The sequence below is a fragment of the Canis lupus genome, chromosome 19 (genome assembly GCF_048164855.1).
Source record: "Canis lupus baileyi chromosome 19, mCanLup2.hap1, whole genome shotgun sequence".
In the NCBI taxonomy this organism is placed as follows: domain Eukaryota; kingdom Metazoa; phylum Chordata; class Mammalia; order Carnivora; family Canidae; genus Canis; species Canis lupus.
The window spans coordinates 43,656,440-43,679,868 of NC_132856.1; the positions used below are offsets into that span (position 1 = coordinate 43,656,440).

Genomic DNA, 23,429 nt, shown 5'->3' on the forward strand with positions numbered 1-23,429 from the left:
CTTCCCCCCACCCCTCAGCGGTGTGCAAGCAACCTTGTTACCCCACATCCTGGGCAACACTGGCAGGTGGAGCAGGAGTGAATGGTCCTGATGGGCAGTGTGAAGAGCATGGGGATCGTGGGGAGGGCACCTCAGTGGGGTGCTGGGGAGGTCGTCCCAAGATGGCATTTATCCTGACTCATGGAGACCCAGGCCTGCAAGCTGCTGCTTCTCAGAAAGTCACATTCCCAAGCCCAGAACAGCTGGCCTCTCTCTCCCCCAGGAGCAGAGCTTGAACCCCAGTTCTAGTTTAGGCGCCCCCAGCAGCCATCCCCCTCCATGTCTCAGTTCCCACACCTCTAGGATGCCCTCGGAAAGGTTTCATGAAAGAACACGGAGCAGACAGTGGGGTTTACAGGTGTTGTAATGGGCTCAGGATCAGGCACACAGGGGCACCATCAAAGCCGAGGCTGAGCTCAGGAGGCATTGTTGTGGGCCAGACACCAGATGCTGCTGTCACAAGCTCAGGGCTGAGCACCCGGAGCATCATTCCAGGGAGGGGCCTGGCAGCAGCATCCCATTGTGGCCCTGGTGGGCCCTCACCACTAACGCACTGTCCCTTCTCAGTGTCCTGTTGCTGCTCCAGCTGGATGAGTCCCCAGCCCGGTAGTAGAGACCCACTCCTCACTACTGTGAATAAACAAACCATGAGTTCTAGAATTCTCACACAGTGGAGACACCCTGCCCCGCCCTACCCCCACATCCCTTACAGGGACCAGTGTGGGCTGGGCACCTGCTAGCCATGGCATGTGGGCCAGGAGATCTTCAAAGCCTCTCCTCTCCATTTCCTTCTGCCAGACTTGGGTCTCCCCTGTATCTTGAAGGTAGGGCTTTCGGGACATGGGAGAGAGGCAGGAGGGGTCTGTTTGCCTGGGTGCTGTCCTCCTGTCTAAATTTAACCATATCCTGATGAACACATCCTCACCGGCCAGCATGATGTGCCAGCCTAGGGACCCAGACCCTGTTGAAGCAGTTCCAGTTTGTAGGGTGCTCATGAACGCAAGGGAAGAGCCTTGTTAGGAATTGGGGAACAAGCAAACAGCTGTGTGGACCAAAGGAGCTTGTTTGGGAGGCACAACCTAGGAGAACTAGGACTTGGGACGGCAATGTGAGGTGTGAGTGACAGCTATCTACGTATCGATGTAAGGTCTCAACACCCTGTGAGCTGGGCTTTACGGTATCCCCATTTCACAGGAGGAAACCAAGGCCCAGGGGACTTAAGTGACTTAAGAAGCCAGGAGTCCATACCGGTTTTCAGTAGACTCTTTGGGGTAAAAAACTTGGGCCACCGTGTGACTGACAGAAGTCCTCCTGGCTCCCCACACTAACCAACCACTTGGGATCTTGTGGTGGTGGCCCTTTCTCAGGTCACCTGCCCCTGATCGTTCCGCCGCTTGGCAGGAAACATGCTGGCATGGCGTCTGTGAGTAGGGACATATCCCCCAACTCAGGGACTGACTTTTCTTTTTCCCTCACTGTGTGACTCCCCTCATCAGACCAGTAACCTGTAGATTGAGTGAATGAGAGAGTGAGTGGTCTCCTACTTGGGGATGCCCTTGGACATCTGGAATGTTTTAGAGTGGTGAGGATGTGTGGACTGCTCCACAGAACTGACTGCTGTGCCTGGGATGACGTGGGAGTGGAGATGGGGGGCTGTGACCTTACAAAGACAGAAATCATGAGCCGAGACACATCTTCCTGTCACCACAGGTGACTTTTGGCCACAACATCGAAGTGTGGCTTGTAAGTGGGAGTGCTGTGACTCTCAGGCTCCAAGTGGGGTAGAGGTCATCCGCAGTAGAGTCTGAGCCACTGAGCATTCCCTATGTGTGGGCCAGTGATGCTGTGCCTCTGACGAGGTTGATCTGCAACACCTCAGGCCCCCAACCAACCCATCATGGCTCCCCACAGACTGAACTGCTGGACTTAGCACTGGCATCTTCATGGTAGAATGATTTGTGGGGGATTTCTATGAGACAGAGCCTACTGGATGTTTCTGCTAATGTGTATGGACCCCCCTAGATTAGTAGCCTTGTCTGCTTATTAATGGACCCCTCCATCAACATCAGGGACCCTCCCTAGGCAAGAACAAGCCTTGGTTACTGCTCCTGAGTCCCTGATGCTCTGCTTGGCATGCACACTGAGGGAAACAGACTTTCTGGAACCACTCCAGCTTCTGACAGTGTAAACACATGTCTAGCTTTGCCTCCGTGAGGATCCATGACTGCATGTTAACAGCGTGTTGGCCAGCCTAAACTTGACAGCAGGCTACATACATAAAAACCTTTTTTTTTTTTTTTTTTGTCTTTAATCTTGGTCTTCAACCTTTGCTGTAGAATTTCTCCCTTTCTTGTCCTCAGTGACATTCAGTTATTAAATTGTCCAGTCTAAGATGGTCCAGTTCATGTTCTCAGTCTCATAAGCAGGTCCATGCAGCTCCTTCTTCCCCTGCTTCTGTGGTTGGGGACAGGGAGGGGCAAGGAGGTGATTGACAAGCATCTCTACTTACTTCCCTATATGGTCATAGAGAGCATACTTGGCAGGTGTGTGTGTGTGTGTGTATGTGTGTGTGTGAGACCTGTGGAGGCAGGCCTGGAGTTGTGCAATGCAACCTCACTATCCATTGCTTTCTGGCCACGAATACAAATGATCATGCTCACTTGTGCCCCATCACCTGCCCCTTGACTGGCAACTCACTCCTCAGATGAGTCTCCTCCTTCACTCTCCTATCTGCTTGTGTAAATGAGTGGGGTAGAGATAAACCCTGGAGTGGTAGCTCCTAATAAGCCCTGGAAGGGCTGGCAGGTCCCCATTGTTTGGTGGATTGCTTTATAAAATGGAGCACTTGCTGTAGGAAAAAGCCCTTCCCCACGCAATGGCTGGAATGTGGCCCTCTCTGCCTTTGGATGGTTTGCTGTGTGCTGCGGTGTGTGAGGGCTGCCTTTTACTGGATGAGCATCTGCTCAGGGCTGGCATGCTCCCCTTTCTACCTTTTTCCATAGAGTCCTGGTTCCAGACCTGTGGTCACACCAACATCGCTTGCAAAATGGTGAAGGGGAAGCTGGTAGAGGTAGGCAAGTGGCCATGGCAGGTGAGCATCCTCCTTCTGGGTGTATACATCTGTAGTGGCTCCATCATCCATCACCAGTGGATCCTCACAGCTGCGCATTGTCTACAGAGGTCAGTCAGGGCAGCCATCCAGACCTAGAGTTTTGCTTTCTGGCCTAGGGGATAGGGGTAGGCAGTAAATTTGGGGATCTGGGACAAGGGGCCCAGCTGGGTTACAGTGTGCTCAGTCTGTGTTTCTCTAACCACGTATGACCCCACTGCTAATGATCTGCCTCCTCCCCATGACCCTACAGATCCAAGGACCCCAAAATGTACTCCGTGAGGGTGGGAGTCCAACACCTTCCAGAAAACAGCACTCAGCTCCTGCTCACTCGCATTGTGATTCACGAGGATTTCCACAACCTCATATCCCAGGACATTGCCCTTCTGAAGCTCAGGGCCCCCATATCCTGGTCCCCGCTCATCCAGCCTGTCTGCCTACCCAGCAGCAGATTTGAGCCATCTATCGGAACCTTGTGCTGGGTGATCGGGTGGGGATATAAAAATCCTCAAGGTGAGTGAAGGCAGGTAGAGGTTCCAAGACACTAACCTCTTCTGAACAGAACTCCAGTATGGACTTATTTGTTCATTCCCCCTTTAAAAAAAAGGGGTGGTGGGGAGAGGCAGAGAGAGAGAGAGAGAGAGAAATCCCAAGCAACCTCCATGCCCAACCTGGAGCCCGATGCAGGGCTTGATCCCATGACCCTGAGATCATGACCCAAGCCAAAATCAAAAGTTGGACGCCCAACCGACCGAGCCACCCAGGCACCTCTCATTTGTTCATTCCCTTATTCATTTGTTCAGCAAACATTCCTGAGCACTTACATGTGCTGCACACTATCCTGGCCATGTCTCTTCAGGACCCCCAAAGGCCCCCTATAGTCTTCAGGAGAACACACCGTACTTTAGTGTAAAAGACACATGGCCTGCGTAAACCTCAGTTGCCAAAGTTAAATTAGATCCAGTGCCAAGCCTCACTTTGCAGCATGGCAGGGAATTAATTTTTGGCTATTAATGGGTTTCTCTGTCTGCAAGTGGCACATGATCTCAGAAAGTAAGGCATCGGGCAGCATTCATACCTACTTGTTACCTCAAGGCACCAGTAATTCCTGGAGATCTGACCTCTGTTGGTGCCATCCTAGAGGCTTAGAGTCTAGGAGTGTTTGTGGAATCCTGTCTTCCAGTGGGTGGCACACTCTGGGCTCTGGGGTCTTGACATCTTGCTGGATAGCTGTGGAGCAGTGCTCAGCCCCCACCCTCATGAAACCTGAATTATTAGAGTAGTCTCTCCTTGTCCTCATTCCATGCTTAGATGTTGCTCTGATCCCCTTGGGATACTTTTCCCTCCAAAATGGCCCTGCTTCCTACTCTAGTGAATCTGGACAAGTTTAAGATGGAGATGTGCCAAATAGTTGAAGGAATGACAAGGCATATCTCAACTCCCTCCCTCCCTCTCTCTCTCTCTCTCTTTCTCTCTCAGTCTCTTCAGTAACCCCAAAGAGCCCCTACAGTCTTCAGGAGGTGGCTGTCAAGATCATAAACAGTGAAATCTGCCGTCAGCAGTACCAGTTCCTCTTCTTGAAGGACCAGAAGCAGTTCATTGGGAATGACATGCTGTGTGTCAGCTCAGAATGGGGCATGGACTCCTGTCAGGTGCGGGGTGCTATGGCCCAGGGCAGGGAGAGGGCTTTCAGGGGACATGTCTTCCTTTTCACAAGTTACTGGGTGACCTTATGAAAATCTCCTTTCCTTGGCCTTCAGTTACCAAGTCTAAAATAGAGTTTTACAGAATCAGTTTTGCATAAGTGGCATCATTCTGAAAACATGGGCCTGACTCTTGAATCTTCTGTTGAACATTGTTTTTGAGATTTATACATATTGATATGTGCAGCTCTAATTTATTAACAGCTCTCTATGATATCCTCTTGTGAATATGCCACAGTTTAAACACTCTACTGTTTATAGTGCTAAGGTAGTTTTCAGGTTTTAAAAAAAATTCATTTATTTTAAAGAGAGAGAGCATGTGCATGCATGGGTGGTGGGGGAGGGGCAGAGGGAGAGAATCTCAAGCAGGCTCCCCATTGAGTGCGGAGCCCAACTCAGAGCTCCATCTCATGACCCTGAGATCATGATGGGAGTCGAAATCAAGAGTCAGACGCTCGACTAACCTAGCCACCTAGGCACCCCAATTTTTAAGTTTTTTCATATCACAAACTGCTGGATAGTCCTATACACATCTCCCTGTTTACATGTTCCAGAACTTCTCAACAGGATGTGTCCTGCAAGGAACTAGTGGGTTATAGGCTGTGCATACCTTCATCTTTTCTTTTTTTGAAGATTTTATTTATTTATTTGAGAGAGAGTGCAGGTAAAAACAGTGTTGGGATGGGGGAGGTTGGAGGGGAGAGGGGCAGAGGGAGAGGGATAAGCAGGCTCCCCACTGGGCAGGGAGCCCAATGCGGGGCTCGATCCTAGGACCCTGAGACCATGACCTGAGCCAAAGGCAAATGCTTAACCGACTGAGTCACCCAGGCGCCCCTATACCTTCATCTTTAATAGTTACTGCCTAATTGTTTTCCAAATTGATTGTATTAATCCATATTCTTATAGCAATGTCTGAGAATTCTGTTGTTCCATATTGTTGCCAACATTTTTGGTACTGGCAGACTATAAAATGTTTTCCATTCTGTTAGATGAGAAACAGAAATCACATTGTGGTTGGAGCGTGCATGTCCCTAGTTACTAGTGCCATTATGCATCTTTTCACGTGCTCAGTCTCCATTCGTAATTCTTCTTCTATGACTGACTCACTCAGATATTTTGCACATTTTCTATTGTTTGCCTTTTTCTTTTTATCATATTTTTATATTCTGGATACTGGTTCTGTGTCCATTGTATATTGCAGATATCTTGTCCCAGTTTTTTATTTATGTTTTCATTATGTTTATTCTTTTGTTTGCTGAACAGCAGTTTAGGTTTTATTGTAGTCAAATGTAGATCCATATTTTCCTTTCTGGCTTATGTTTTTGCGTCTTATTTAAGAACTCCTTCCTTTTCCTGAGGTCATAAAGACTTTCCTATATTTTTGTTTCTTAAAGTTTGAAAATTTTTGGTTTTCACATTTAGGTCTTAAATCCACATGCATTCATTTTGTGAGTGGTGTTTAGATAGGGAGAGCACTATTTTTATGTTTACTCATATGGACTTCCAATTGTCCCAGTGGCATCCATTGCAAAAACTCTTTACTAGATTTTTTTTTAAAGATTTTATTTATTTATTCACAAGAGACAGAGAGAGAGAGAGAGAGAGAGAGAGAGAGAGGGGCAGAGACACAGGTAGAGTAAGAAGCAGGCTCCATGCAGAGAGCCCGACGTGGGACTCCATCTGGGGTCTCCAGGATCATGCCCCAGGTTGAAGGCGGTGCTAAACCACTGAGCCACCTGGGCTGCCCTTTCCTAGAGTAAAATATGACATCATATACATAAAATGTGGAAGTGGTGGGAATTAAAATGTAGTGTTTAGAAAATATTCAAACTTAAGCGACATTAACCTAAAGTAGATTGCTGTACACATAGAATATTACAAACCTCAATGGTGACCACAAATCAAAAACCTATAATAGATACACACACAGGCATGCACAAAGAGAAAGGAATCCAAGCATAACACTAAAGAAAGTCATCAAATTCCAAGAGAAGAGAACAAGAGAGGAAGAAAGGAACAGAGAAGAGATATAAAAACAAGGTCACAACCACCACAATGGCAATGAGTACATAACTATCAGTAAATACTTTAAATGTACATGGACTAAACACTCCGATTGAATGGATAAGAAAAGCAAGACCTATTTATATGCTGCCTATAAGAGACTCACATACAGACTGAAAGTGAAGGGATGAAAAAAGATATTCCATGCAAACTGAAGCAAAAAGCAAAAAAAAAAAAAAAAAGCTGGGGTAGCAATACTTATTTTAGACAAAAGGTATTTAAAAAAAAAAAACCCAATGTAATAAAAAAAAGGCCTTATATAATGATAAAGGGACCAATCCAACAAGAGGATGTAACCATTGTAAATATCCATGCATCTAGTAGAGGAGCACCTAAAATGTGTAAAGCAAATATGAACAGACATAAAGGGAGAAAGTAACAGTGATACATACAATAATAATGGGGTACTTTAGGTACATCACTTACTGAATAGATTTTCCTGACAGAAAATCAGTAAGGAAACAGTGGCTTTGAACAGTCCAATATACAGTATATGTATGCTGAATGTTTTACATGTGTGTATGTATATATATAATATATGTACATATATAGCATTATATATGTGCGTATGTATGTGTGTATGTACATATACATATACATATATATATAACATTCCAACCAGAAAACAGAATACATATTATTTTCAAATACATAAGTGCACATGGAACATTCTCCAGAATAGAGCACATGTTAGGCCACTAAAATAAGTTTCAGTGAATTTAAGAAGATTGAAATCATATCAAGCATCTTTTCTGACCCACATAGTATGGAACTGGAAATCAATTACAAGAAAAAAACTGGAAAAAATGGAAACGTGGAGGCTAAACAACACACTCCCAAATAAGCAATGGATGAATGAAGAAATCAAAGAGGAAATTTAAAAATACCTTGAGATGGGATCCCTGGGTGGCACAGCAGTTTGGCACCTGCCTTTGGCCCAGGGCGCGATCCTGGAGACCCGGGATCGAATCCCACATCAGGCTCCCGGTGCATGGAGCCTGCTTCTCCCTCTGCCTGTGTCTCTGCCTCTTTTTCTCTCTCTCTGTGTGACTATCATAAATAAATAAATAAATAAATAAATAAATAAATAAATAAAAATTATAAAAAAATAAAAAAAAATAAAAATACCTTGAGACAAATGAAAATGGAAATACAATGGTCTAAAATCTTTGAGATGCAGCAGAAGCATCTCAATTTAAAACATTTTTGTTGTTTTTAATTTTAATTCCAGTATAGTTAACATATAGTGCTATATTAGTTTTAGGTATACAATATAGTGGTTCAAATACTATACATCGTTACTCAGTGCTCATCATGGTAAGTGTACTCTTAATCCCCGTCATCTACTTCACCCATTTCCCCACCCACTTTCCTTCTGAAATGCTTTATTTTAAGTGGGTACCATCAGCTACAGTTATTATTTTTTCAACAAGAACATTTTTTACTTGAGGAATATTTCAAAATACATGGTTCTAAAATATATATATAAAACATTCCATCCAAGAAAAATAGAACACATATTTTTCTCAAGTATACATAGAACAATCCTCTGATTAAATCACATAAAAAGATAATAAATATTACAAATTTAAGACTAATATCATACTAAGGATGTTTTCCAACCACAATGGTATAAAACTAAAGATCAATAATAAAAACTGGAAAATCTACAATGTGAATATTAAATATTTAACATGTAAATATTAACACACTACTGCACAAGCAGTGGGTCAAATAATAAAATGGCAAGTCAAAATATGTCTCACAACAAAAGAAAAATAAAGCACAATATTATAAAACCTATGGGATGCAGCAAAAGCAGATGTTATAGCGAAATTTATGTTATAAATACTTGTGTTAAGAAAAGAGTTCGAATAAATAAATTACACCACAAGGAGCTAGAAAAAGGAGAGACTTAGCTGAAATTTCGTAGAGGAAGGAAGTAACAAAGAAAAATCAGAAATAAATAATATAGAGACCAGAATAAACAATAATATAACATTGAAAATAATAACCAGTTTTTCCAAAAACAAAACAACATAAAACAAACAAAATTGGCAATGCTTTGATTAAAGAGCAGTTCTATGAGACAAGTTTATAATGATGCAGGACTACCTCAAGAAACAAAATCTCAATCTAATCTTACACCTGAAGGAATGAGAAAAAAGAAGAACAAAGCCCAAAGTTAGTAGAAGGAAATAATAAATATTGGAGTGATATAAATAAAATAGAGACTGAAAAAAAACAATAGGAAAAAATCAATGAAACTAAGAGCTAGTTCTTTGAAAAGATAAAAATGATAAACCTTTAGCCAGACTCAACAAGGAAATGAGAGAGGACTCAAATAAATAAAATCAGAAATGAAAGAGAAGTTTAGTCAACAGAAATATAAAGAATTATAAGACACAACTATGAAAAATAATACATGAAAAAATTGGACAACCTAGAAGAAATGGATAAATTCCTAGAAACATACAATCTTCCAAGAATGAATCAGGAAGAAATTGAAATTTGGAACAGGCTGATTACTAGTAATAAAAGTGAATCAGTAATCAGAAAACTCCCAATGAACAAAAGTCCAGGACTAAATAGGTTCACAGGTGAATTACCTATTCTTCTCAAACTATTCCAAAAAAAATCGAAGAGGAAAGAATGGTTCAAAATTTATTCTATGAGGCCAGCACTACCCTAATACAAAAATCAGAGACACTACACAAAAAGAAAATTAAAGACCAATATCCTTAATGAAACTACAAGCAAAAAGCCTCAACAAAATATTAACAAACTTAATTCAACAATACATTAAAAGGATTATTCACCATGACTACGTGGGATTTGTTCCAGGGATGCAAAGATGGTTCAATATCTGCAAATCAATCAACATGATACACCAGATTAACAAAAGGATAAAAATAATTTGACAAAATTCAACATCCATTCATGTTAAAAACTCTCAGCAAAGTGTGTATAGAGGGAAGAAACCTTAGCATAATAGAGGCCATGTATGACAAACCCACAGCACATCATACTCAATGGTGAAAAACTGAAAGCTTTTCCTCTAAGGTCAGGAACCGGACAAAGACATTCACTCTTGCCACTTTTATTCAACACAGTTCTGAATTTTTAACCACAGACAAAAGAAACAAAAGGCATCCAAATTGATAAGGAAGAAGTAAAATTGTCACGATTTTGAAGTGACACGATACTCTACATAGAAAACCCTAAAGAATCCATCAAAAAACTAATAGAACTAATAAAGGAATTCAGGATACAAAATTAATATACAGAAATCTGTTGCATTTCTATACACTAATAATGAAGTAGCAGAAATTAAGAAAATAACTCTGTTTACGATTACATAAAAAAGAATAAAATTCCTAGGAATAGATTTAGCCAAGGAGGTGAAAGATGTGCAGTCTGAAAACTGTAAGATATTGATGAAAGAAATTGAAGATAACACAAATAAATGGAAAGATACACCATGCTCATGGATTGGAAAAATTAATCATTAAAATGTCTATGCTATCCAATACAATCTACAGATTCAATTCAATCCCTATCAAAATACCAATAGTATTTTTCACCAGGCTGGAACAAATAATCCTAAAATTTGTATAAAACCACAAAAGACCCAGAATAGTCAAAGCAATCTTGAGAAAGAACGACAAAGCTGGAGGTATTACAGTCCCAGATTTCAAGCTATCTACAAAGCTAGTGTAATCAAAATAGTATGGTATTTGCACAAAATAGACACAGATCAATGGAACAGAATGGGTAGCCCCCAAATAAACCAATACTTCTATGGTTAATCTATGACAAAGGAGGCAGGAATATGCCATGAGGAAAACACTATCTCTTCAATAAACAGTGTTGGGAAAACCAAACAACTACATGCAAAAGAATGAAACTCAATCACTTTCTCACACCATACACAAAAATAAACTCAAAATAGGTTAAAGATCTAAGTTTAAGACCCAAACCGTAAAACTTCTAAAAGAAAACATAGCAGTAAACTCTTGCACATCAGTCTTAGAAATATGTTTTTTAATCTATCTCCTCAGGCAAGGCCAACAAAAGCAAAACAGAAACAAACAAAAACAAAACAGTGAGACTACATCAAACTAAAAAGCTTCTGCACAGCAAAGGAAACCAACAAAATGAAAAGGTAACCTACTGAATGGGAGAAGGTGTTTGCAAATGATATTTTCAATAAAGGCCTAATACCCAAAATATGTAAAGAACCCATAAAAAAGAACCCATACAACACTCAATTATCAAGACAACAACAACAACAACACAACCCCAAACAATCTGATTAAAAAATGAACAGAGGACCTGAAAAGATATTTCTTCCAAAGCAGACATATAGTTGGCCAACAGACACAGGAAAAGATACTCAACATCACTCATCATCCGGGAAATGTAAATCAAAACCACAATGAGATATCACCTTACACCTGCCAGAATGGCTAAAATTAACAACATCAGAAACAACAGGTGTTGGCGAGGATGTTGAGAAAAGGGGAACCCTCTTGCACTGTTGGTGGGAATGCAAACTGGTGCAGCCACTGTGGAAAATAGTATGGAATTTCCTCAAAAAGTTAAAAATAGAGCTACCCTATGATCCAGTAATTACACCACTGGGCATTTACCTGAAGAAAATGAAAAGACTAATCTGAAAAGATATATGCATCCCTATGCTTATTGCATTATTTACAACAGCCAAGATGTGGAAGCAGCCAAACGTCCATCGATAGATGAGTGGGTAAGGAAGACCTCCAATGTATTTTTGGACTTTTTTCTTTTCTAATAAAAGTATTTAAGTCTACAGATTTCCCTCTACATACTGCTTTAGCCTAATACCACATATTTTAGTATGTAGCATTTTTACTGTTACCTAGTTCTAAATATTTTCTCTAATTCCCATTCTTATTTCATTTTGATCTATAGCTTATTTATAAGCATTTTTTCCCATTTCCAAATACATGTGTGCTTGTTTGTTTTGTTAATGATTTCCAACCCGCTTGCCATGTAATCATAAAATTGGCTCTACAATGATACCTGCTATATGGGATATGCTGCAGTTTGCCTAGTGGCCTGGTATATAGTTAAGTTTTTTTTACTTATTTCATTGTTTTCTATTTCTCTTAATTTTCTTCTGCTTCCCTTGGGCTTGATTTGGTTTTATTTTTCTGTCTTCTTGAGCAAAAAGATTTACTCTTTCTAGTTTTGTGTTTGAAGTATTTAAAACTATGAGATCATCTTTTAATTAAATGTGGTTTCATCTCTTAAGTTTTATACTGCTGTGATTCCCTTATCATTACTTTATTTAAAAAATATATACATAGTGTGATTTGAAAGGAAATGCATGCATCTCTTTAAAAAAAAGTAGCACATAAATGCAAACATTGGAAAATGAGACTTCCCTATAATCAAACTACCTAGAAATTTCCACTCTAAGTTGTTTAGTTTCTATCCCTAACATTTCTTTCTATACATATATGAAACCCCAAATAAGTTTTAGGATTTTTTTCTAGTTTTTATCTTTAATGAATGAAAGACTCTCCTATAATTTTATTCTCCAACAAATTTTTTACTTTCACTTGAAATAGATCTTGGACCATCTTGGACTATCTATGTAAATACATTCCATTCTCCTTGAATACTGAACAACAATTCTCTCATATTGATATGTCATAATCTATTTAACCGTTCTCCTATTGATAGACATCTGAACTCATTTCAATATTTTTTCTACCATGCCAGAAATCTTTGTTCATAGATCTTTGCACATTTATTCAAATATTTCTCTAAAGTAAATTTTTAGAAGTGTAATTACAAGATCAGTTGTATGCACATTTAAAATTTTAAAAGAGGGGCAGCCCCGGTGGCTCAGTGGTTTAGCGCTGCCTTCAGCCCAGGCCCTGATCCTGGAGACCCAGGATCGAGTCCCACGTCAGGCTCCCTGCATGGAGCCTGCTTCTCTCTCTGCCTGTGTCTCTACCTCTCTCTCTCTCTTTGTGTCTCATGAGTAAATAAATAAAATCATAAAAAATAAATAAATAAAATAAAAAATTAAAAGATATTGACAAATTAGCTTTCTCAAATACTTATCCTTTTATATTAATACCAACAGTATATGAGTGCCCCTTTCTCTATGTCATCACTGGCATTTAGGTATTATGTTTATTATGTTCCTCTGATAGACTAAAACTTTCATTTCTGCTTTAATTTCATGAAATTGAGCAATCCTGTTAATTGCTTGTACAACAAGTTATTAAATAGGAAGTTTCAATGAAGTCATCAAAATACAATGTGCATTAGGATTCAAAGGATGCCAGGGGCGGGTCGGGGATTGTCTATCCCACACTCAGATCTCCTGGGAGGGGTTTCAACAAGATCACCCAGGGAGCGTGATGTCAGCTATCAATCTCAAGACCCAGAGAGCAGGAAGTGCTGGTTCTCTTGCCTCCTCGCTCTTCTGCTTTAACCTTGGTAGTAGGTTCAGAAAACGGGTTAGCAAGATGGGGTTGGGGCGGTTGCTGAATGAGAGGAACAGGAAAAGCAGACCTGGCTCCTCCTTTCCCTCCTGCTTGCCAAAAGCCCTAGACCGCAGTGGGGAGAAGTTTTACTTTAGAAGTCTGACATTGTGATTGCTGTGTGGGAATGGATATTCTGATTTCTGAACTGAGATATGTTTATGAGACTGTCCTCATGGTGACACTGATTCCATTAATCTCAGTGAGCAACACTTCTTGTTCTGCCCAAGCTTTTACCCAAGTTCAGGGAAAGAACCCAACTTCTAAATAAATTGTAAAAGGACAAAGGGAGTCCAGATAAAGAGACTTGTACTGTTCAGTGGACCATTTACACTTTTCTGTGTCCTTTGCTCATGGTTTTCTACTAAACTACTTTGGTTTTTATTGGTTTGTAAAAACTCTGGATATCGCATGCTGTAGTAATTATTGATAAAGGAACATCATGTCTTTTTCAGCTTAATTTAAAATGGTTTATGAGTATATGTGTTTTTATGTAAACACACATTCACACATATACACATACACAGATGGAGAGAGAATATAAAACAAATATGGTAAAACATTAACAATTAGTAAATCTGAGTAAAAATATTCTACTTGCAGCAACTTCTCTGTGAGTCTCAAATTATTTCAAAATGAAAAGTTATTAAAAGTTTTGAGAACTGGAAGTTTTAACCCTTTATAAAATGTTTTATGATATTTTACTGATCTGTCCATCATTTGCCTTCTTTTGGTGTGGACTTTTTTCCATAGAGTTATTTAAAAATTTGATTTTTCATTATTTCCCTTGATGATAGTGGTTTTTGTGCTGTGCTTTTCTACCTTTCCCACCCAAAGATTATAAAATTTTTCACTCACGTGTTCTTAATTCTTTTCTTTAAATATTTTAATTTTGATTCATCTGGAAGGTTGAGAGAAGGAATCTGTTTTATTTTCCTCCAAATATAGCCAGTTATGTAAATAATCTTTCATTGAATACTTTAATTTTTTTGGTAGTGAATTAGAAATGCCCCCTTTAGAAGCTGCCTGACTGGCTCAGTCCGCAGAATGTGTGCCTCTTGATCTTGGAGTTGTGAGTTTGAGCCCCACGTTGAATGTAGAGTCTACTTGAAAATAAAATCTTACAAAAAAAAAAAAGCCCTTTTATTATACTTTACATTCCCATTTTATTTTGGTCGGTCTTTGAGTCTTGCAGTCTCATTCCTCTGCCAACACCATTCTTCTTAAATTATTGTAGCTCTTTCTTTCTTTCTTTCTTTCTTTCTTTCTTTCTTTCTTTCTTTCTTTCTTGTATGTGGTAAGGCAAGTCCTCCTTCATTATTCTCCTTTTATTTATTTATTTTTTTTGTTTTTGTTTTTTGTTGTTTTTTTTTGTTTAATTTTTTTTATTTATTTATTTATGATAGTCACAGAGAGAGAGAGAGAGAGGCAGAGACACAGGCAGAGGGAGAAGCAGGCTCCATGCACCGGGAGCCCGATGTGGGATTCGATCCCGGGTCTCCAGGATCGCGCCCTGGGCCAAAGGCAGGCACCAAACCGCTGCGCCACCCAGGGATCCCCCCATTATTCTCCTTTTAAAGAATTTGCTTGGCTGTCCTCCCATGTTCATTCCAACTGAACAATTTTACTATAATGTCAAAAACAAAATCATGTGGTGATTTTGATGGAAATTAATAGATTAATTTAGGGAAAATAGACTATTTTGTTCCCTTTCTTTCTGTCTAGAGCAAGGATATCACAGCTTTCTCCACATAGTTACTACAAGCGGCTGCTGCTTAAGAATATGCCTGTTTTATATCTGCTGTGAGCAGTATGTTTTCTTTCATTGTACTTTTTAAAAAAGATTTTATTTATTTATTCGTGACACACACACACACATACACACACAGAGAAAGAGAGAGAGAGAGAGAGAGAGAGAGAGAGACAGGCAGAGGGAGAAGCAGGCTCCATGCAGGGAGCCTGACGTGGGACTTGATCCCCTGTCTCCAGGATCACACCCTGGGGCTGAAGGTGGCATTAAACCGCTGGGCCATTAGGGCTGCCCTTTCATTGTGCTTTCTACTTGAATTATATATTTGGTTTGTGTGAGTGTGTGTGTGTCTGTGAGTGTGTGTGTATATGTAACAAGCATCGTTTGTGGATCTAGTTGATTCTCTTTAATTTTGCAGGTCCAGAGCCGTATTATTTGAAAACAATGATAAATTTATCTCCTTTCTTTACAATGGGTGTGCTTCTCATTTTTCTTGTCTACTGCAGTGCAAGAACTATATTCCAGAACAATTACTCTGTCTTCCAGGAGACGCTATGCCATTTTGTTTTAGGCATGTCTCTTGTTAAACAGCTTAAAGCTGGATGCTGTTTTTGTCCGCATATCTGGGGGAATATCCTTTTATCCAATTGATGAGAAGAATATTTCTTTCTGTTCCCCCGCCTTATGTTTTGGGTTGATTTTTTTTACACAGTCTACTTTTCTGCTGCAGTGGTTTACAAGTTGTCATGTCTCAATTTGGTGCTGCTTCTGGTCACGCTATATTTTCCACACACATATTTAGAGCCGAATTAACACCTAGAGTTAATCAGTGGCTACAGCTTCCTCAACAGGACCAGACCTTCCTTCATTTTCACTTTCTTCATTTCCTTCCCCCAGACTCATCCTCTTGTTGAAGACAGCAAGCTGAACTCTTTTGTTATATCTAAGAGTTTTTAGTTGACTTTCTTGGGCTTTGCAGGCCTACATTCATATGAGCTCTAATTAGTTATGATTTTTTGCCTCTTTTGTTTTCACGATATTTGCGTTTTTCATACCGCGGGCACATGTCCCCCCAAAATCCTGGAATTTGCCTTGTAGCTGGCCTTCATGGATGTGCTTCTCACGCTTCATCATGAAGCCTGGTGCTAATCTGGCATATCATCTGTCAGGGAGAGAGCCATTCCTTCCTGATCTGCTATAGCATTTTGTTCAGGAATGAATGCCTTGCTTCATAAAATGTGTTTTCTGCAGCTCTCAAGATGACTCCATGCTCTGATCAGATGTGCCGAGTCAGCTCTGAGAACAGATTCCTCACGTCTGCCTAGCCTGCATGCCAGGATCGTCTTTCCCTGCTCAGAGTGTAATTCTGCTTCATTCATCTGTCAGATTTAGATTTATAATCTCTTTTTTTAGAACATGTTTAATTTGTTTTTTCTTCCAACAGACACCCTGTGCTGGGCCCTGGGACAGGCACAGGGCAATGTTGGTGCAGGGCCTGGGAAATGTACTGGCTTGAGATGGAAGAGTCCTGTGCGCACGACCCACTCGCCTTTGCATTTTGTTTTCTTCCTCTAGTGAGGCTGGGGTCCTTTTTAAAGCATGCTGAGGAAGGTACCCCTTATATCAAGGTATAGAATCAAGACTATACTTCACTTGAAAAGTATTAGCCCATGTTCTAGAACATTTGAAACGATATAAATTATCTGCTCCTTGAATGCTGAATAGAAGTTGACTATGAAACTGCGCAGGCCTGTTTTCATTTGAGGGGTAGTTTGTGGACAATATTTTCAGTTGTTTTACTCGTGGTTATTGGACTTAGATGATTTGCATTTTCTTAGAAATTACTCGTTTCATCCAGAATTTAAATCCATAAAGAGGAGGTTACAAACATTCTTCAGATTCTGAAGAAGTATATTTTCCCAGGATGTGGTTCTTGCCTCTTTTCTACTCATACTGTGAAGTATTTGCATTTTCTTCTCTCTGTTTTTCTTGGTAAGATTTGTACAGTGCTTATCTATTCTGTTGGTTTTTGAGAACAAGCTATTGATTTCATTTCTCAAGGCTATGATTTTCTGCTTTCTAATGTGTGGATTATCCCCTTTTTGTCTTTATTAATTCCTTTTTAAGTGTCATGAGCTGAATATGTGGTAATACATAATTGATGACAATAATGAATAATTATCTTCATTCTCTCTTGTTTGATGAAAATATTTAGCCCGGGACTCTTCTATGTGCAATTCAGGCCCGTATCCCATGGGCTTTGCCACATGTGGTATTCTTATCGCCCTACACAATAATGGTAGATTTTAATTCTGTTTTTACTTTAACATTTTTGAAAGTTAATTTCTTTACCTTTGATAAGATAGTTTACATTTTGTCATGGGCTCTGGTTTTATTTCATTGTGGTAAGAGAATGTCCACATTTGCAAGCTTTCTCTCTCCCTACTATTCTGAGTTCTCTTTTTCTCTGGGCTCCCAGAGTCCAGTTAATCTTCTCTTCTCACATTATCATCATTAGCTTGATTTCCCCCTTCATCTTCCATATTCTCTCCCCACAAAGGCACCTACTCAAATCTTTAAAGATGTCTGTATCTTTGAAAAATGCATAGTGTTGCTGTATGTGTCTTTTAACTTGCATGAACAATATCGTGCTACTTATTCCTTCCTGTGTGTGTTTGTTGAGGAATCTCAATTTGTTAGAGAATCCACATTCAATGGCTTTATTCTTTCAAGTCCCCCCCATGTCAAAGCTTCTTCCCTCTCTCAAACATCATTTTGGGCAGAATATACAGTTTCTAGTCACTTTTAGTTATTACATACCCTGTCTGATTACAAGTCTAGATTTAAAAATTGATTTGATTTACACCTTGCCAAGCTCTACCACATCTCCCTCATTCAGTGTCCCTGGGAGTGGGAGATGGGGGAGGTTCCTCACTTCTCCAAACTATCAGGGATCTGGAGACTGGGGTGAAGACTCTTGAGTCTCACTCAACTCTCTTTCTACCCTGGCTTTCTTTTCACTTCCATTTGGATGGTCAACACTTCTCTATCCCCTCACTTTCAATCTGCACCTGTCTTTAAATCTGAAAGTAGTCTTTTGTAGGCAGTGTATAGATGACTCTTGCTTTTTTATCTGTTCCATCACCATGTCTTTTGATTGGAGCATTTAGTCTATTTACATTCAAAGTAATAATTAATAGTTATATATTCATTGACATTTTTTACTTGTTTTATGGCTTTCTTCTCTTCTCTTGCTCTCTTCTCTCACAGTGTGCTGGCTTTCTTTAGTGATAGACTTGGAGTGCCTCTCTTTACTTTTTGGGTATTCTATTGCCAGTTTTTGATTCATGGTTACCATTACATATGTACGTGACATTTCCCACATATGGCAGTTTATATTAAGTTGATGGTCACTTAAGTTTGGACCCATTCTTTACTCCTCTCCCCACTACCCCTGTTTTAGGTATATGGTGTCATACCTTAGATCCTTTTGTTTTGTGAGTCCCTGGACTGATTTTTATGGATATAGTTATTTTTACTGCTTTTGTGCTTCCTACTCTTCTTAACTCCTGCTTATGGTCTTTCTTTTCCACTCAAACCATCCCCTTTAACATTTTTTGTAGGGCCGGTTTAGTGGTCATGAATTCCTTAACTTTTGTTTGTTTGGGAAACTCTTTATCTCTCCTTTTATTCTGAATGGTAGCCTTGCTGTATAGTGTTCTTGGTTGTAGTTTTTTTTTTCTTTCAGCACTTTGAATATATCATGCCACTTTCTTCTGGCCTGCAAAGCTTCTGTTGAAAAATCAGCTTATAGCTTTATGGGGAGAGTGTTCTGGAGGGGCTGGTTCCTGTAGGTGTCCATGTATCTAGGTTGGGGAGGGGGGCAGCAGGGAAGGAAACAGTATCTGCCCGCTCTTTCGTTCCTGGAGAAGTCTCCCAAAGATCCCTGCCCCTTTAGCACACATGCTGAGATTAGTAAATAAATGTCCTCATATACCCTAGGTGTTTTTTATAAACTGCTGCTTCTAGTGCTGTATCTCCACAGCTGTTTGTTATGCTGTCTCTTTAAGAGCAAGGACTCAGTTTCCTATCACCCCTGGCTCTCCCAGAGTTGAGCCACTGATTTTTAAAGTTCCAGGTATTACGCTCTACTGATTGTAAGAACTGCCAAAGTTAGGCCCCTCTGGTTCTCAAAGCCAGATGTTATATAGGCATTTGTCTTCCCAGTGGCTTCCCTTGGGCCTGGGGTGGGGTCTGCTCTTCTCTCCTCCTTGACCTGTGTCATCCCCCCTTCCCACAGATGGTAATACAGGTCAGTTTGGCTCCTGACTGAATCTCCACCCTTTCTACCCTCTTCAATGTGGCCTCTCCTCTGCATTTATCTGTAGTGTGAGTCTGTTCTGCCGGTCTTTAGGTCATTTTCTGGTTTATTTACTCTGATGTGAGTGTTATCTAGGTGTATCTATGGGATGAGGTGAGCCCAGGATACTTTTACTCTGCCATCTTCCCCAGAAGTCTCTCAACTCTGTTTCTCTGCTTGTTAATGTTCAAGGTGTCCCTACATATACTAAATATTGACCTCTAGCTGGTTTTAGATGGAGTAAATGCCCTATCTTAATTCATCATCTATGTCCAATGAGATTTGGTGTCCTTCAATGAATAGTCATAATTTTGATGTAATTAAGCTCAACACATCTCCCCTTTGTGGACTTTAAGTCTTATTTTCAAACATATGCTTCATCTCAAGTCAAAGTTATGGTCCTACATATTTTTTAAAAGATTTTATTTATGTATTTGAGAGAAGAGAGAGAGCGAGAGAGCAAGCATAAGCCCAGGTTGTGGGGGGAGAGGCAGAGGGAGAAATAGACTCCTCACTGAGTGGAGAGTCTAACACAGGGCAGCCCTGGTGGCGCAGCGGTTTAGCGCCGCCTGCAACCCGGGGTGTGATCTTGGAGACCGGGATCGAGTCCCACATCGGGCTGCCTGCATGGAGCCTGCTTCTCCCTCTGCCTGTGTCTCTGCCTCTCTCTCTCTCTCTCTATCTCTCATGAATAAATAAATAAAATCTTAAAAAAAAAAAAAAAGAGAGTCTAACACAGGGTTTGATACCAGGACCCATGATATCATGACCTGAGCTGAAGGCAGACACCTAACCAACTGAGCCACCCAGGTGCTCAGGTCCTACATGTTTTTAATGAGTCTTATCTTTTTAACTTTCAATATTGAGGGTTTTAATTTCTCTGGAGTTTTGTTATGGTAGGATCCAACTTTACATTTCTTCATCAGTTTCCCCATCATTACAACAGAGATCCTTTTTTCCCAGAGCTTTCTGGGGCATGTGTCATGTCTCCTCATGTGCAGGCATCAGGTTAGCTCTCCAAAGCACAATTGGCCTATTTACCTATTTTTAAAAAAAGATTTTATTTATTTATTCATGAGAGACACACAGAGAGGCAGAGACACAGCAGAGGGAGAAGTGGGCTCCCTGTGGGGAGCCTGATGCAGGACTTAATCCCTGGATCATACCATGGAACCCCAGATTCATACCCTGAGCCAAAGGTAGATGCTCAATCACTGAGCCACCCAGGCATCCCCTATTTTCTATTTTTATGTCAGCACCAGTTTCTGTAACTACAGCTTTGAAATATATCTAACTCTTTGGTAGGTCAAATCTGCCCCCAGCCTGACTCTCCAATTTGCTCTTCTTTCTCATGCCTGTCATAGAATTCATGGACTATTATCCTTCCATATCAATTTTAGAATCATATTGTCAAGGTCCTGAAAAAAAATCTGTCTGGCATTTTGTTTGGAATTGCTTGCACTTTAGAGATTAATGTAAGGAAGATTGACACTGTTATCTTTTTAAATTGTTTTTACTCTCTATTGAAGAGACAAAAGAATATGGAGATTAAAGAATAATACAACCAACAGCCATATCCTGCTTCCCAAGCCTATGAAATAGTGCAGCATTACCAGAGACTCTGAACCTTCCAGTTCAGAAGTGTAATAATCCCTGAGTATCAAGCCATGAAGGCTCTAATTATGCTCTCGTTTTTTTCTGCTGGCTGGCATTTGCTCGCAGTATCTCGACTTCCTTGTGTGGGGGGTGATGTTTTAAAAAGTGAGGAAATGTTCTTTAGGATGTTTCTGTGAGAATTCTCTGAAGCATAGCCTCCAAAGTGGGTTCCTTCAGACAGAATCTATACTTGCTTCTGCTGGATAGCTGGGCACATGACTAACCCAGGACCACTTTGAATGACATCCTTGGCTTGGGTTTTTTGAACTGCTCACGTAGTGTGAATTCCAACTGCAAGTTTATATGAGGGCAGGTGTTCCCAGTTTCCCCTCACTCAGAGGGCATGGTCCTTTTTGGGAGGTATTGCTTTTTGCAAGATGTTTTAGGCTTCCCTCCTTGCACAGGCCCTGAGTTTTGCCTTTTAACTCCCGCACCGACGAACAAGACTGTGAAAACAGAAGCTCAGTTTCACTGGGTCTGGCAAATGGCTTGGAGACCAAAGCCATGTGGGCTTTGCTGATCTCTCTGGGTTTTAGCCCTCCCTTAGGTTTTGGACTCTGAGGCATCTTTATTTTCTTGCCAGCTCAGCCATACCTTTAAAATGATAAGTTTTTCAGCATCATACATATTTAGTTATCTACAGCAAGGTCAGGCAGGGTATCTGGTCTTCCATACTACAGGAAGCCAAATGCTGAGCATTGGCATTTTAAGTTACCTCACTTAAGAACAAAAATATATATTTACCTAGTTGTAGTCCTTATTTTATATTCTTAGGTCCAGTTTTATTATTTTTTCCCTTAAATGTCTCATGCAGTCTTCATTAGTTTATATTCTTTAAATCTTGGTTTGAATTACATTAAAAAAATATATGTAGATAGAGCTGTTTTTCTGATTTACAAAACTTTTCAAGAATACAGAAGAGTATAAAGTTTTAAAAAAATCACAAACCCACCATCAGCAGACAGAACAGCTATTACTTTTTGATGCATGCTGTTAGAAACATTATTCTTATACATGCATCTGCTTTGTACAAAACGAAGGGGCTGGTTTGCATTTCAAATAGCCACTCTGCAGGCAGGGGTGTAGGAAAAAAAGAGTGGTCAAGGGCAGCACCTTGGAGGCCGGCTAAGATTTTAGGGAGGGCAGAGATGGGGACCAGGGGCTTCTGGTCAGAGAATTAGCAGGAGAATGAAAAGAGAGGCCAGTGTGATCCTGAACTGGGCCCCAGTGCAGAGCTTCCATGTCACAGAGCAGGTTCAGAGCTATGCCTCATTATCAGGGATGGCCCAAGCTTAAGGCAGCTCATGCTAAGGACGTGGGCTGGGAAGGTGTGACCTTCTCCAGAGACTGCAGTGAGGACTTCTAGCTGCCTTCCTCATGCCTTTCCTCCTCCTCTCCCCTCCCCTCCACAGGACAACTCTGGCAGCTCCCTCGTGTGCCAGGTGAACAACTCTTGGATTCAGATAGGGGTGGTGAGCTGGAGCCTTAGCTGCAACCGGCACCGCCTCCCAAGCATCTATACCAGCACCTCCCAGTTCACCCACTGGATCAAGAGGCAGATCAGCGACATGAGGTTCATCAGTAGGGGTGATCCTGCCTTCCTGAGCCCGGTCGCCCGCACTGGTTACATTCTGCTGGTGTCCTTGGGCTCCCTGTGGCTCCTTTGAGTGATGTTTCTGGGGCAGGTCCTCCCAGAGGCCACTTCTTCCTCCCTCTGGCTCCCTCAGGAGATGTGCAGACCTAGGGAGCATATGACATCAGGACAGAGTGCCCTCGGGGGAGGGTCCCAGGCCACTGGTTTTTAAGTTGTTCAATGAAGATGCTCTTGAGTTTTGCACCACAGAAGTCCTCTTTCTTCTTGACCGTGTCCAGAACCCTTCTGAGCCTCCCTAGCCCCGGGACGCCTGTCTTCTCAAGGGGGGCCTTCCCTGAAGGGCTCACTTGTGCCAGAGCCCTGCTGCCCCAATGGAGGAAGCATGGGGGTGGCTCAGACCCAGTGGGCCTCAGGTTCAGAGCCCTTGTCCTATAGGTGCCAAGGGTAGTAGGTATGATTTGCTGTCTTTGCAGAGACCAGAACACTGAATGGCCAGCCTGAGTGTCTCCCAAGACAGCAGGTCCTGGCAAAAGTTAGAGTGTCCTGAGTTGATTTCACGTTTACTTAGAAGTTCCCAAAAGCTTTGAACCAAAGCTGCTCGTAGGATTTCTCCCA

General features: G+C 41.1%; 1 protein-coding gene across 1 annotated transcript; it reads left to right on the forward strand.

The window, feature by feature from the left end:
- The first annotated feature begins 704 nt into the window (after positions 1-704).
- LOC140610413 (putative serine protease 46) lies at positions 705-23,057 on the forward strand. Its single transcript, XM_072786479.1, has 5 exons — positions 705-863; positions 3,042-3,219; positions 3,402-3,661; positions 4,628-4,800; positions 22,633-23,057. Exons 1-5 carry the CDS (start codon positions 782-784, stop codon positions 22,885-22,887), a joined length of 948 nt encoding a protein of 315 aa, XP_072642580.1. The 5' UTR covers positions 705-781; the 3' UTR covers positions 22,888-23,057.
- The last annotated feature ends 372 nt before the right edge of the window (positions 23,058-23,429 follow it).